This window comes from Photinus pyralis, unplaced genomic scaffold (genome assembly GCF_008802855.1).
Source record: "Photinus pyralis isolate 1611_PpyrPB1 unplaced genomic scaffold, Ppyr1.3 Ppyr1.4_LG9, whole genome shotgun sequence".
NCBI lineage: Eukaryota > Metazoa > Arthropoda > Insecta > Coleoptera > Lampyridae > Photinus > Photinus pyralis.
The window spans coordinates 12,436,226-12,449,774 of NW_022170878.1; the positions used below are offsets into that span (position 1 = coordinate 12,436,226).

General features: G+C 38.4%; 1 protein-coding gene across 1 annotated transcript; it reads right to left on the reverse strand.

Moving 5' to 3' along the window:
* Window positions 1–11,599: 11,599 nt before the first annotated feature.
* On the reverse strand, window positions 11,600–12,815 carry LOC116180926. The gene is made up of 4 exons (XM_031501109.1): window positions 12,673–12,815; window positions 12,328–12,614; window positions 12,078–12,274; window positions 11,600–12,028 (listed from the first exon to the last, which is right to left on the reverse strand). Exons 2-4 carry the CDS (start codon window positions 12,386–12,388, stop codon window positions 11,729–11,731), a joined length of 558 nt encoding a protein of 185 aa, XP_031356969.1. The 5' UTR covers window positions 12,389–12,614; window positions 12,673–12,815; the 3' UTR covers window positions 11,600–11,728.
* Between the last annotated feature and the right edge of the window lie 734 nt (window positions 12,816–13,549).

Genomic DNA, 13,549 nt, shown 5'->3' on the forward strand with positions numbered 1-13,549 from the left:
AGAGAGGGAGGAATACTTACTAAAGGGATAAACAAGGCAGACTATTTTTTTTATTATGGGGAAAGAAACAAACAATATTTGATGTCATAAATGCGGGTGGTTTAATACAATGATCTCAAAATATCACAAATCTGACACTGTAATATATAGATCTGGTATGTCAAAATGGGAATTTAAAATAATCTCTAATAAAAACAAATGAGAAGCCAACACGTACCCGGGAAAGTATTTATTCAAAAGAGGCTTCCGCAGAAACAACGGAGCTATAATCAAACTTTCACACAAAGTAATAATCACAACTCGTTAGTATCAAAAACCAAAATGTAATCTAACGTTAAAAGGGAAAAACGACGAAAACAACTAAATTTACCTTTGAACTACAGTCGTAACCTTCTGAGCTCAGAGGACGCGAAACTGCAAATCTGTAAACAGACAGACACACAAACAAAAAGATATAAGAAGGGTAATGATTCGCGTTGCACAATATATCACATAAGCAAGACACGAAGGGTTATTCGTATACGTAGAATTGCAATCAATACTAAAAAGAATCAAAAATTCAAATGACTACGGCAAAACAAAATTTGGTTCGACTAAGGGTTGGTTTTTACAATCGGTGTAAGATATCAAAAAGTGACATGAAGTCTTAAGAAAAAAATACTATAAAATGTACAAATAACTGAGTCTCTCTTCAATGACAAAGCAATCTTATCAATTCAAATGAAAACAAACTTACACGAGCAAGTTCTTCAGAGCAAAATACATAACGTTAATTAAAATTGTAGAAATTTACTTCGGACAAAGTCTCGGCAATTTTAAGAACTAGATCACAAACAAAAGTAGTTAATATGAAGGATAAAATACAGTAAACTAACAAATATAAGTATCGGAGTAACACAAATATGATGTCGATCGTAGATGATATTATCGTTAATATAAACTTTGGTAACGACAAAACTAAACGTAATCGGTAACTGGGTATACAAATACATACGAACGATTTACACAGTACCAACTCCACACGTCTTTTTATTCAGACACTTACGTTTCGGAGTAATCAATCGTAGGTCAACGAACTTCGAAAAATTGGGTCATCAGTTCAAATCGGTTTCGCATGAAATGGCGGTAATTCTCAGTCGATAAGGTAGAAATATGCAGGGCGTTTTTGACTGGTAATGGCGTCGAAATTTCAATGGAATGGAATCTCGAAAATCGGGAATTCGCGTTTGCACTTTGAAATATCAATGCACAATCAGGAAGCAATTGGTAACTCCAAAATAAGATGTAAGAAAACTCAGGGAGTACGAAAGTAGCCGTAAACGGTCTTAAGCTTGTAAGATAAATCCGCAGAAATGCGTCAGCGAAGTTGGAAGTAAGATAATAAGAGAAAAACTTCACTAGTCTTAATACAAACTACATAATTATAATATCCCAAAAAGGTAGACAATAATGTCAAGTAAGTGTAATGGCGTGTAGCTCAAGTACAAGTCAAGATCGATTCGAGTTCTTCAACAAGATCTGTGTGCGCCAACAGCGAGTGGGAGAAAAACGCGCAACAGAAATCTAGACGGGAAGGTTTTAAAAGAAAGCTATATCACAAATAACGGATCGAGTTACAATGTGAACACCTAGATGGCGTAAGGATTGCTATATAAAGGTAAGAGTTCGCATAATGTTATTCGAGAAGGATTCCACATAGTAATTAAAATGCAAGCCAATGCAAAGGTTAAACGGTAAAGAAAATAACGTCACAACTTGCAGAATTGCTATGGGCCTATTCGTTCATAACTATCGATCTCACAGTTTAAGAGAGGGAATTAGATAGAACAAAATAGTTTTTCCATGATTCGTTTGATTTTTTGAGATAGTTCGGATTTGCGCGTATGCTTATTTGACGAATAAAGTATATCGCGTGGAATTTTTTACTAGTTGCTCTGATTAAGGTCACCAAAACGTTCAGTTAATTTTTTTCTCATCGGCACTGCTGCGTTCTCTGTAGAAATTTCTGCGTTAAATCTATCTTTGGGCAATGTTTATTTTAATGCCCGCAAACGAACTTCCGTGCGCGCGTTATCACCGATACGGTTTCTTCTTAGATATGTTTTATAATACGTCATACGTCCTCATAATTCTCGCGCCTTTTTTTAAATTCGATTAACTAATAAATTAATTTTTTACTGAAATGTGGTTTGGCGCGAATATTTATTAAGGTTTTGTTTACCCTGAAATGCATCCAAGGTTCAACCGCAAGTCCAAATTACGGTTGCCTAGAATTTGCACTGAGCACTACGACGGCTCAATTCCTCTCTTTTTCCGTAGGTCGATATATTTTAACTTGCGTCACGTAATATCTCAATTCTGAATATTTACAACCCTTCGACTTCAGATTGACGGACGGCCTTTGCTCTGACTTTAATTACTACTTCTTCTAGGCTCGACCAAGGCTCAAACGTGAATTTAATGAAAGTGACTGACCCGTTGAAGGCTTCACACCTGCCTACTGCCAAAAAATATTATGTCGAACGTGGCACTGTGGTAGTCCAAAACCGAATGCCCTACCGCTATCTCTTTAGGGCACGTCCCTACCTTTTTTATTTGTATTATTATTATCTAGAACCTTCTAAAATAGGTTAAAGCGGACAAATCGACTTAGTTGTATTCACTCAACCAAGGCCATCCATCAAATCCCTTCAGATTTACTTCCTCCTTACACTTTGATTTGTGTACCTGAAACTTTCGCCAGAAGGTCGACCATCATCGGTGGCTTCGGTTCTCTTTTACACAAAAAAAGTAAAAGGGATATAATTACACAAAGTCAAAATCTGTAGACGGTGATGGCGTTGATAGTCGGTGGAAGACGACGGAACGGCGGAATGGGAGTGTTTGGGGCGCTACCAGAAGTTTTCGATCTCTCTTGCTTCTGGACAATATGCGGTCGGCAATGATAAGCTCCAGGTTGGAGAACGGCGGTCCCAGTTATTCTAAAGAGCAAGCGATTGGTGAATGCCAAAACAAATTTACAGCGCACAACAATTTCCCTAATCGGAAACAGCAATTAATCAAGATTCGGTAGCGGTTTCTACGAGAAAGCAAATGCAGGAAAGCGAGACAATACCCCCCTCCCCTTATAAATAATAAAGCGGAAAGTAGCAAAAAGCTTAAGTACCTTGCAATTAACGGAGCGGTGTGAATTACTGTGCAGGAAACAGCGGTACAATAAACTTAATGTAAAAGCAAAAATTAAACGGTATCAATGCCATTTACGAAAAATCTCAAAAATTACAGTACTTACAAACGTAATTTGCAAAGATATAAAAGGCTACGGTTAAACACCAAAGGCAAAAGATCCTCTCTAAATTAAACGTTTATTTAAATAAAGTTCGGCTATGTCATAGACGAAATATAGGAAACGCAAAAGGCGTATTCGGTTATCTACACCCAAAAATTACAACTTCTTTAATTAATCGAGTCGTTCGCAGACATCTTAAAAATACGGGGCCGATGTCAAAATTCTCGACTTAATCGGAGGCTTTTACAGTAACCCATTTAACTAATTACGGTGAATTATGCTTATCCAAATAGTCGGAGCAAAATCTCCAAATTCGGCAGTCCCTTTTGTTCCTTGGGAGGTCAAACTGTTATCACATTTTCCATAAACTGCACGACATTGCCGGTTTAATGCTGGATTTTGGTTTATAGAAATCTAAAATCGAGTAATGGGTAATTAACGGACCTAAAACATAATGAGATTGAGTCTCTCTCTTCTTTCCTGGCAAGACAATTTTCGCCGGCTGTAAAAGCGATTTAAATATTCCTACGGGAACGGTTGCAAGAGGCAAACTATACACGGCCTCTTATTTTCCACACTAATTGCTGCCTTATAGGCCCAACTCCTACACCGAAATAATATTTTCAGACCGAAAATCTTCCTAACGAAACGCCCAACATAAAACGCTTCTAGATACCGAGTGTTCAGCAAAGCTGGTGGACTCCACAAATATACGATGCTGTCCTAACTTCGTGTATGAAACTTCAAGGCGGAGAATAGCCTTTTTTGGAACACCAAAAGTTATGCGCAACCCTGTAGGGTACAAACTCACATTACTCGTTTTTAAGGCTATATCTTTTAGTTTAGAACAATTACCAGCTTTACATTATTATCGCGTTAAGATGCTAAGAACTCAAGGTCTTTAGGAGCCTAAACATGAAAGGTCTTAAAGGTCAAACATCATTCATAAAATTCTAAAGATTTCTAGTACCTTTCAGATTTTAGTGATTTTTGGGTTTTTTGAGGATCTTGAGAGACTGGACATACTTGAAATTCTTGAGACTTTTTCAACTGTTGAGACTGTTGAGACCGTTAAGACCCTTGAGACACTTGACACTCTTGAGATTCCTGAAATTCCTGAGTTTCCTGAAATTCCTGAGATTCCTGAGACTCCTGAAATTCCTGAGACTCCTGACACTCCTGACACTCTTGATACTCTTGACACTCTTGACACTCCTGACACTCCCGAGACTCCTGACACTCCTTACACTGCTGAAACTCCTGACACTGCTGAGAATCCTGAGACTCCTGGACAAATCTTCCTTATGTTTTATTTACGTCTTCTACACGCCTCCTAAACATTTCCTCTGTTTCCTCCAAGCTTGTTCCTAACCTGTTGAAAAAGTTGAGACTGTTGAGGCCGTTGAAACCGCTGAGACCGTTAAGACCCTTGTGACACTCCTGAGTCTGCTGACATTCCTGACACTCCTGATACTCCTGACACTCCTGCCACTCCTGACACTCCTGAAACTTCTGAGACTTCTGAAACTCATTAGACTCCTAACGCTCCAGACACTCCTGACACTCCTGACACTCTTGACACTCCTGAAACTTCTGAGACTCCTGAAACTCATGAGACTCCTGAGACTACTGACACTCCTGACACTCTTGAGACTCTTGATACTCCTGACACTCCTGATACTGCTGTGATTCTTGAGACTCCTGACACTCCTGAAACTCCTGAGACTCTTGAGACTCCTGACACTCCTGACACTGCTGAGACTCCTGACACTCCTGACACAGCTGAGGCTCCCATGACTCCTGAGATCCTGAGACTCCTGACACTGCTGAGACTCCTGAGACTCCTGGCACTGCTGAGACTACCATGACTCCTGAGATCCTGAGACTCCTGAAACTTCTGACACTTCTGAGATTCCTGCGACTCCTGACACTGCTGAGACTCCCATGACTCCTGAGACTCCTGAAACTTCTGAGACTCCTGAGATTCCTGCGACTCCTGAGACTCCTGTGGCTCCTGAGACTGCTGAAACTCGTCTTCTACACGCCTCCTAAACATTTCATCTGTTTCCTCCATGCTTGTTTCTAACCCTTCTGCACGCACTACCTCGTTTTCACGCTCCCTTTACAACTTTTTCCCCTGCCTTTGAAAATAACCATGACCTTAATTAATCACAGGTTTTGTTCTCCAACTTGAAGAGTTTTTTTTAGTTTGTTTTAGGTTCGGTTAGCTTGAGATTCCGGGTTTTTAGAATTTCGGGATTTCGAGAGTGGAAAAGTGCTGTATATGTTCAAAAAGGTACTAATATTCAAAATGTGCAAGGTCTCAAGGGCTTAAGTTTGTGTTTTCAAGTCTGCGAAGCATTCAATGTGTCAAAATTAGGCTTTGAGATTTGGAGTAAAAAATTAGGTTTTTTGTACTGACAAGCAACTAATAATTGCGTTTATGCGTCTCTGAAGATGGGGGCACTGTAATTAATCAAATTTCACGTGAACTTACTCCAGAATATTTTAAGTTTTTACCTCTGTAGGTACCTACATTGGCAGATGAACATTAAGCGTGAAAAGTTTCCTTATTAGATACTTCACGAGTCCAACGTACAAGGTCTCAAAGCTAAGATCTCAACCCTCGGACTGAGAAAATTCAAGAAGACACTTAAGGCCATACGTGAAGTGTAAATATTAAAATTAGCCTTTTTTGTGTAATTGCCATCACATCCTTGAGCGATTACTTATTTGTAGTGTATGAAGAAATAAAACGTATTAACATCACGCGCGTAGGCAAAAAAGGAATGCCGCAATAAATTCTTCGTCGGTAATAATTAGAAAAAGTTATTGGTTTCGAATTTAAAAGAAGATTATTGAAATTTAATTAGTTAAGGTTGCAACCTATTAATTACTATTGGAAGATCGTCAATTTCAATTCATCATCGGCTATGCCCCCTTTCACGCTCGTAATGTTTATAAATGAGCGGTTACGCAACCACTGTTTAAGTAAATAGCCTCATTGTTACACATTATGGAATACAATTACTTTGCAAATTAAATTGCACGCGAAAGTGCACGACCTATTGAAATTTTTCGCGTACAAAAGACGAATTTGTTTAGAAAGAATAGAGAAAAAAATGTACCAGTAAGACCGGTTGCCTCATTGTGCAATTTGATGAAATAATAGTCGTAGTTTTTTGTATAGGCGATGGAAGCACAATTTAATGATTGTGAAATTAGCAACCGTTGACTACCGTTGACCAGAGCACAATGCGCAACAAAGGAAGAAGCGACTTTATTTGCAATTAAGCAATTGTTTATTGTAAGTTTAGTACATTTTTAAGCCTTCTCCTTCGTTTCAAAAACTTGTTGCTTTCACGCACCGATGGTGCACTTTAGAGATCAAATGCGATCTAATTCGAATGACATTATCGGTCACAGCATCTAATATTATTTCGCTAGACTGAAATAATGAAAAGTAAAAGTCACCCGGTGTTCAGGGAGTTCTAACAAAACAATAAAAATAGATTTCAACAACTCTGCCAAGAAAGATAGATTTAACAAAAAGGACACTGATCTAAGATATCGGGCACTAAGGTTGCGGATATGCATCTTTAACTACTATCTAGCTCAATTCGAAAGAGTTAACTGAGGTTTGCGTGAAATGTATGCAAAAACCACTCTCAAAATCAGCTGCTGTGAGCTAAACCAGGAAGCTAAGGTACAGAGTCAATGATTCGTAATTCGAAACCCGAGGTGCAATTATTATGCGCACCTTATTAAGATTGTGGAAAATTTCGAACTTTTCCGCAATTTTTTTTTGTTGAAAACGCTTAATTAAGGTACCATCTAACCGTTGTTATTAACTCGGAGCCCGTATAACACCAAGCATCCCTTCCCCGTGTAAGGGCGAGTAGTAGAATAATCCTACTGCGTGTCGAGGAAGGCGACTAAACAACAGCATGTCAACCGCAACTGAAGGACCTTTATGTCATTTTTCCTCATTCAAGAAACGTACGGTTTTAATAGTTGAAACACGTTTACGGGAGAATTCTTCAAAGTTTAGTTTGAACATTGAATTCTTTGGGGGTTGCGCAGCTTTTCTGGAATAAGGTCATGTAAGAATTCAAGGCTAGCATTGTTCCTTTCATTTCATATGTACCGTTTCATGCAAATAATGATCGCGAGTAGACTTATCAGCGGCTGCCAGATTGGGTGCAAGAAAATGACGTTAGTCGTCAATTTTGCGTTGGTTCCGTAATATTTTTCAGTTCGGCAACGATTGTAGGTAAGATAGCGGCTTGCGGGTGGCGGAGAAGCGTGGAGGAAACTCTCGAAACCTTGCGGCTCTCATACACACACAGAGACTATAATAGCGTACACTTACAGGTCGTCCTCAAACATTTTAATCGGGAAAGGAGCGGAGTTATCGTAAAAGTTAAAAAATTCGAGGTATTTTACGAAGAAGAAAATTCGCATTAATGAATCTATAAGCATTGTACTCGTTAAATTTAATTTTAGTGCGGGCTGCAAGTGAGTTGTTTTTTCACGTGGACTTTAGCTACAGCAAATTAATTTCGTTTTTATGTGATCGTATAAACTACAAAATTGAAGAAGTAATGTACTCTTGAAGCGTGTTCCAAGCCGCGTATAAGATAATGAACTTTAATCTCAGCAGTATTTGTATTTACCCCACCATCAACGAATACAAACATTGACCTAAGGAAAGCTTTAACCGTATTAAGGCAAGTACGGGAATCTATTTAATCTGGGGCGGACTGTACATACGTCAGACCTTTGTCAGTTCCTGTAAATTCATATACCCACAAATGCGAACCTGGACCTAGGGGAATTCTCAATCAAGATCGATCCTACATCAAAGTAGTACAGAAGGTATTGTGAGTTATAGTTATTCTATTGTCGTCTAAAGGCCATGATATAAGTATCTTAGTGATATCATAACAATTTTAGTTTGGTTTCAGTGTTTCTTTTTGCATATTGTTATATGTTATTATGTTGTATCTTATTTCATATTAGAAGGTTTAGTTAATAGAACTCTCCCCATTTAAGTACACAAATGTATCAGCGCTTTAGAAGATAGTGAATATTGTTTGGCACTGTTAAGGATCTCACCGTACTACAAGGCAATTTCTTTTCATTTAGCATTCATTAATTGAAATGAACACAAAAATTTCCACGCAGCCTTTTTAATTCACGATACTTGCGTGTGATCTAATTGCCTCGAAGTAAATTCATAAATGTAGCCGTTGGGGGCGTGGTTTAAGAACATAATTTAATTAAAGTTAGGGTAGATGCAATTTGTAGGTTGGTTTTTATTTTATTATTAATGTATCCCTTGCGAAATTATGCGTCCGGCTAGTATCAATTAATATGAATTAAGTTTGCCCAAATATGCGAGCAGCTAACGCAAATTATTTATTTTTGCTTGTTTCTCTTGTATTTGACTTTATATTTTAATTTTATCATTTCATGAAGAAGTATTTCAAATTGTAACAATTCTCTGACTACCCGGAGCACATGATGATCGAGGAGATCTCTTCCCATTACCCACACAAGTATTTCAGTACACTATGACCAAGTCTTGTATCAGGAGAATATAATGTACGAGGAGGTGTTCAAAAGCTCTTTTAATTATCTATAGCTCCAGGAAAACATGATTTGTCGAACTGGTCACTCTCAGAAATATCTCAATAAATCTTGTGTATCAGGAGATGGCACGGAAAGCAATTAAGCACGATTAAAGCTCCTCGCTGTGTCCAGTACTAAAGCGGTGCAAATTAATTCGGTTTTTAATTAATTACTCGGCCTCTAGTTATCGGAAAAATACAAGATAGACTTCGTACCCCTCGTGTTTTAAGCGCAATCATTTTTATATATCTGTCGCTTTTTTCTACAACTCATTAAAACGTCATTCATTAACCATGCTTAAGTACCCAATTAGGGGCGATCAACTTTAATATTCATCAATCCAATTTAATGTCTATTGTTAATTGGAATTTTCCGGCGCAACAACTGTTGTCGCTATCTACACTCCCTGCATGCCTGCAAGACTGATAGAGTGTAAACGGTCGATGAGAAACTCCTTTCTATCCTGGTTTTCGCTTAATATGGGAAATATCAAAATATGAATTGACTCCCTTTTTCCCTGGTAAGAGAGTATTCGGCGACTGTAAGAATAACTTAATCATTCCTACCAGAAGGGATAGAAACAGCTGATAAATTCATTACAAAACTTACGTACTTGGCGGCGGTAAAATATACAATTACACAAAATGTAAACATAGAAAACTCACACCTCGAGCAAATAATTAATTTCAGGAATTCTTCGTAACGAAGCGACAAACTCGATACTGGGTGTTCAGCAAAGCTGGTCGACGTCACAAATGTACAGTGGGGTCATAACTTCGGGTGTGAACTTCGGGACGGAAAACGGGTGCTTCGTAACAGGCTATCCGCCTAGTTTTTCGGATGCCCAGTAGTAGTCCAGTCAAAATAGGATAGATGGTTTTGCTGCCAAAGGTCAAGGAGTTTTGAAACTTGGTAGATTATTATATTTTGGGGTCCCCTGAGTTAGCGACCGCCGCTCGCGCTGCCATATTGGAAAAACGGCACGAAAATTCAGTTTTTCGATAATTTTTCCGTTCCAGTGCCAATTCCCCTAAAAGTAGCTATTACGAAAGTTATAGAGCACAAAATTTTCTATAACTTTTGTATTTAAAGTTTTTTAATCGAATCAATATTTTACGAGAGCCACAGCCGAGTAGATGTATATATATAGTGATGGTCATTTTGAGCATTTACGGCGGCATTAAAAGCTTCCTTTTTTAAATCGATTCACCTTAGAGCCACAAATTATATAATAAAAATAAAATAAAATTTTGAGGGTATAAAATTTTCTTTGGCTTAAATTTTAGATTAGGAACAATATATCGAGATGCGATTTTCGCGAGCTTGTTTAGGCATCATTTAGCTACTTTTTCATGAAAAAAAATCAATCCAACGTATTTAATTTTTTTGAGAAAATTAGCCATTTCTGTCGGAATGTCAAAGAAAGCCCTCAAGCGGCGATATGTGAAACTAACAAAACTTCAAATATTATAATATTTGTAGCCGAAGAATAACTCTTTTCAATTAAGCCAAGTTTTTTTAAATCGGTTCAGCCGTTTCCAAGATACAGGGTGTTCTTTACGGAAACCTTTGAATACTCCCCACTACTTGATTTTTAGAGATTCAGGAAAAATTATCAAACAAAAAACGTTCAGATTATCGTCGTCTTCAAAGACCGGACGTTTTTTTGTAGCCGAATTCACAGAAACACCACTTTTTTAGATTCCAGATTGCTGTTACGCCCGCTAGCGGCCATTTCAGAAACTTAAACATTTTCCAGGTTTTTCTCGTGGCCGTTTTAGTAATAACTTTTTTTACCGCAAGTCTCTACGATGGACAGGTTCCCAGATACCGTAGCTCGCATTCTTATTTGGCCACCCTGTACATGCTATTTATTATTTTACAAGTTTTTATGAATTTGTTGTGATATTCGATTGACTCATTGTTATCGTACTATTTGAGATGTTTTATTTGTATATTTTCTCTTCCATTTTGTTGCTGTAGTTGATTTATTTCCAGTATTTGTGTATGTTATGCCAGGTTTCTTTCTTGTTGGTTCGTTTTTTTCCCTGGGAACCGAGCTCTGTGCGTAATAAGTTCATTTCTCTTATTCCATTCGGACACGACCGCGAAACGTCCGTCGTTTTGACTTCAAAGGTAGGTGGCGCTGCTCCTAGTTTTCCTATTTTTCCCAAAATCCATCAGCATCTAGGATATAGAATCATAACCAAGGAACTCATAATTCCAAACTGTCAACCGAAAATCTATAATTCAGAAACTAGAATATAGGATCTGCAACTCATGATTGTGTATCCGGAGTGCAGGATCCAGTACCTAAGCTTTAAAATGCGGTATTCAGGAGCCGGAATCCGGAATCTAGGTCTATAATCTATTCATAAGACCCTAATCCAGAATACACAACCAGAAACAATCATAGAACCTAGGATGTCAACTTCAGGAGACCGAATCCGAAGGACGTTGAGTAAATACGAGATTCCTAATAAGAATCTGCAATCAAGATTCTCCAAAGCAAAGGGTCTAGACCCTGAAGGCCAAAGGTAGTGTGTAATACATAATTCGGCACCTGAAACACTGGTTAGGGTATCCACGCTTTCGAAACCAGACCTTGGAATATAGGATGTGGGATCTGTGTTTCTCGGAATATTTTTATAGGTTGGAGTAAGGACAAATACACTGTTAAGTATTATACAAGATAATATTATAATACAATCGATTCAAATTTCATGGTTTAAATACTAAAATCAAAACCAGCTGGAGAAGAGATAACTAGTTGGCCCTCTTGCCCTACGTATTAAGGCCAAGAGGTCATCTCACAATAATACTAGGTTGCTGCACTTCATCCGTCTGCTTGTATGAGAGCACCTCAAAGTTATTGGTCGAGCTTTTCACATTTCCTTTTCGAACAACGTATATGCCGTCCGATCGACCACCGGAGACCACCTTCCCTACCAACACCTCCCCATACGCTCGCGTTCTACCAATATAAATCGACGTCGACGACGACTCGAACCCTGCCTTAAATATGAGTTTTTTGGAAACTGCCGTGATGTGATTGGTGTCCGTCCGCATCCACTCGAACTGATCCGGCGCATCCGTACAAAAGATCTGAGAAAGTCACAATGGAAATACACTCCTCAAAAGCTGGTAGCTTTACCTTAACGTTTTCGGTTTCTTGCCGTTCCCATCCACCGTATTCGAAGTATACCGTTTTGTCGTTCTGGTAAATGGTTCCGGGAATTAACATGCCACTGTACAAGGCTTGTCCTATATAAATTGGCTTGTTGAACCTGGTTGTACCGGCAACAAAGGCGTCTTCCGGAATTGTTCCGTCGAAATCTCTCCAATAGAAACCTGGAACCGAATACCTACGTAAAATCGATGCCGTTTTGGATGAGTCTCATTACCAAGAGTATTTCCCTGTGCCAGGAAAATGTTGGAAACAACAACCAAAGCGATTAGAAACATAATGGAAAAGCTTCGTGCAGCAACTTACGTGTACTTTTGCATATCTCCCTTATATTGTATTTTCCCCCCTTTTTGGCCATGTTATTTTCAATCGATCGTTTTTTATTGGTGACCCGTGTGCTTCTTGACAGATAAGTGTTTATCGGTAGTCATAATTACCGAATGATATCTGTCCTAGAAGATGTTTTCGGTGCGTAGCAACGTGTATTTACTTTTCTCAAGTACCCTTTAACCCTTTTAACATAACAAACGAATCCGATTATTTTTAAACATTATTTACTTACAAAATATTTAATTAGGAAATATAAACTTTTCTGGGAAAGTTAATCTTGTTTTTGGTATTTTTATAGAACTTCCTTGAAATACTTTTGAAATTTCTTTGGAAAGCTTACCTCCTCAACGCTCTAACTAGACGGAACTAGCGAAGAGAATGGCAATGATCTAAAAAATCTAAAAAAAAGCAAGAAAACTAAACAAATATAAGTTGTGCACAACTCTTGTGCAGATAAAGCGCATTTTTTTAACCGAAATACCTTTTGATTTGACATCATCAATGCATATATTTCTTGCAGACGTCTCAATCGTCCTTTGTGAGTACCCTCTTCCGATAATCCGTTCTTGAGGTATAAGGGATCCGATCACGATAAGAGGTCGAAGAGGAGGGGTATGGTTGGTAGAAATTAATTCCTTTCGTTGAAACCTTTCATTAGGGTACCATGAAGGATAAAATTAGTTCCACCCCCCCTCCCCCTCCGCCACGTACTTGGATAGGAAGACAGAAAGAAGGGCAGTAGTTGGTAGAAAACGGTTCCTTTCGTTGAGACCTTTAATTAGAATACAATAAGAGATAAAATTATTTTTAACCCCCCCCCCCCCCCCTCAAGCACCGTCACTCGCTGATCTCGGAAAAGAGTCGCACGGGAAAGGTATACTTTGTACAAACCAATTTATTTCGATGAAACCTTTCATTAGAATACCATATGAAGGGTAGAACATGTGTTTAACCCCCCCCCCCTTTTCTACAGTTTCACTTGGCACCACTAAAGGCATGCGTATGCAAAATCTGAGATCAATTGGTTGTCGTATGTAAAAGTTATGAACGTTTTACGTTCAAAAAAATATCATCTCAGGAAATAATTCGTAGGGGGGCCCCCCCTTTTA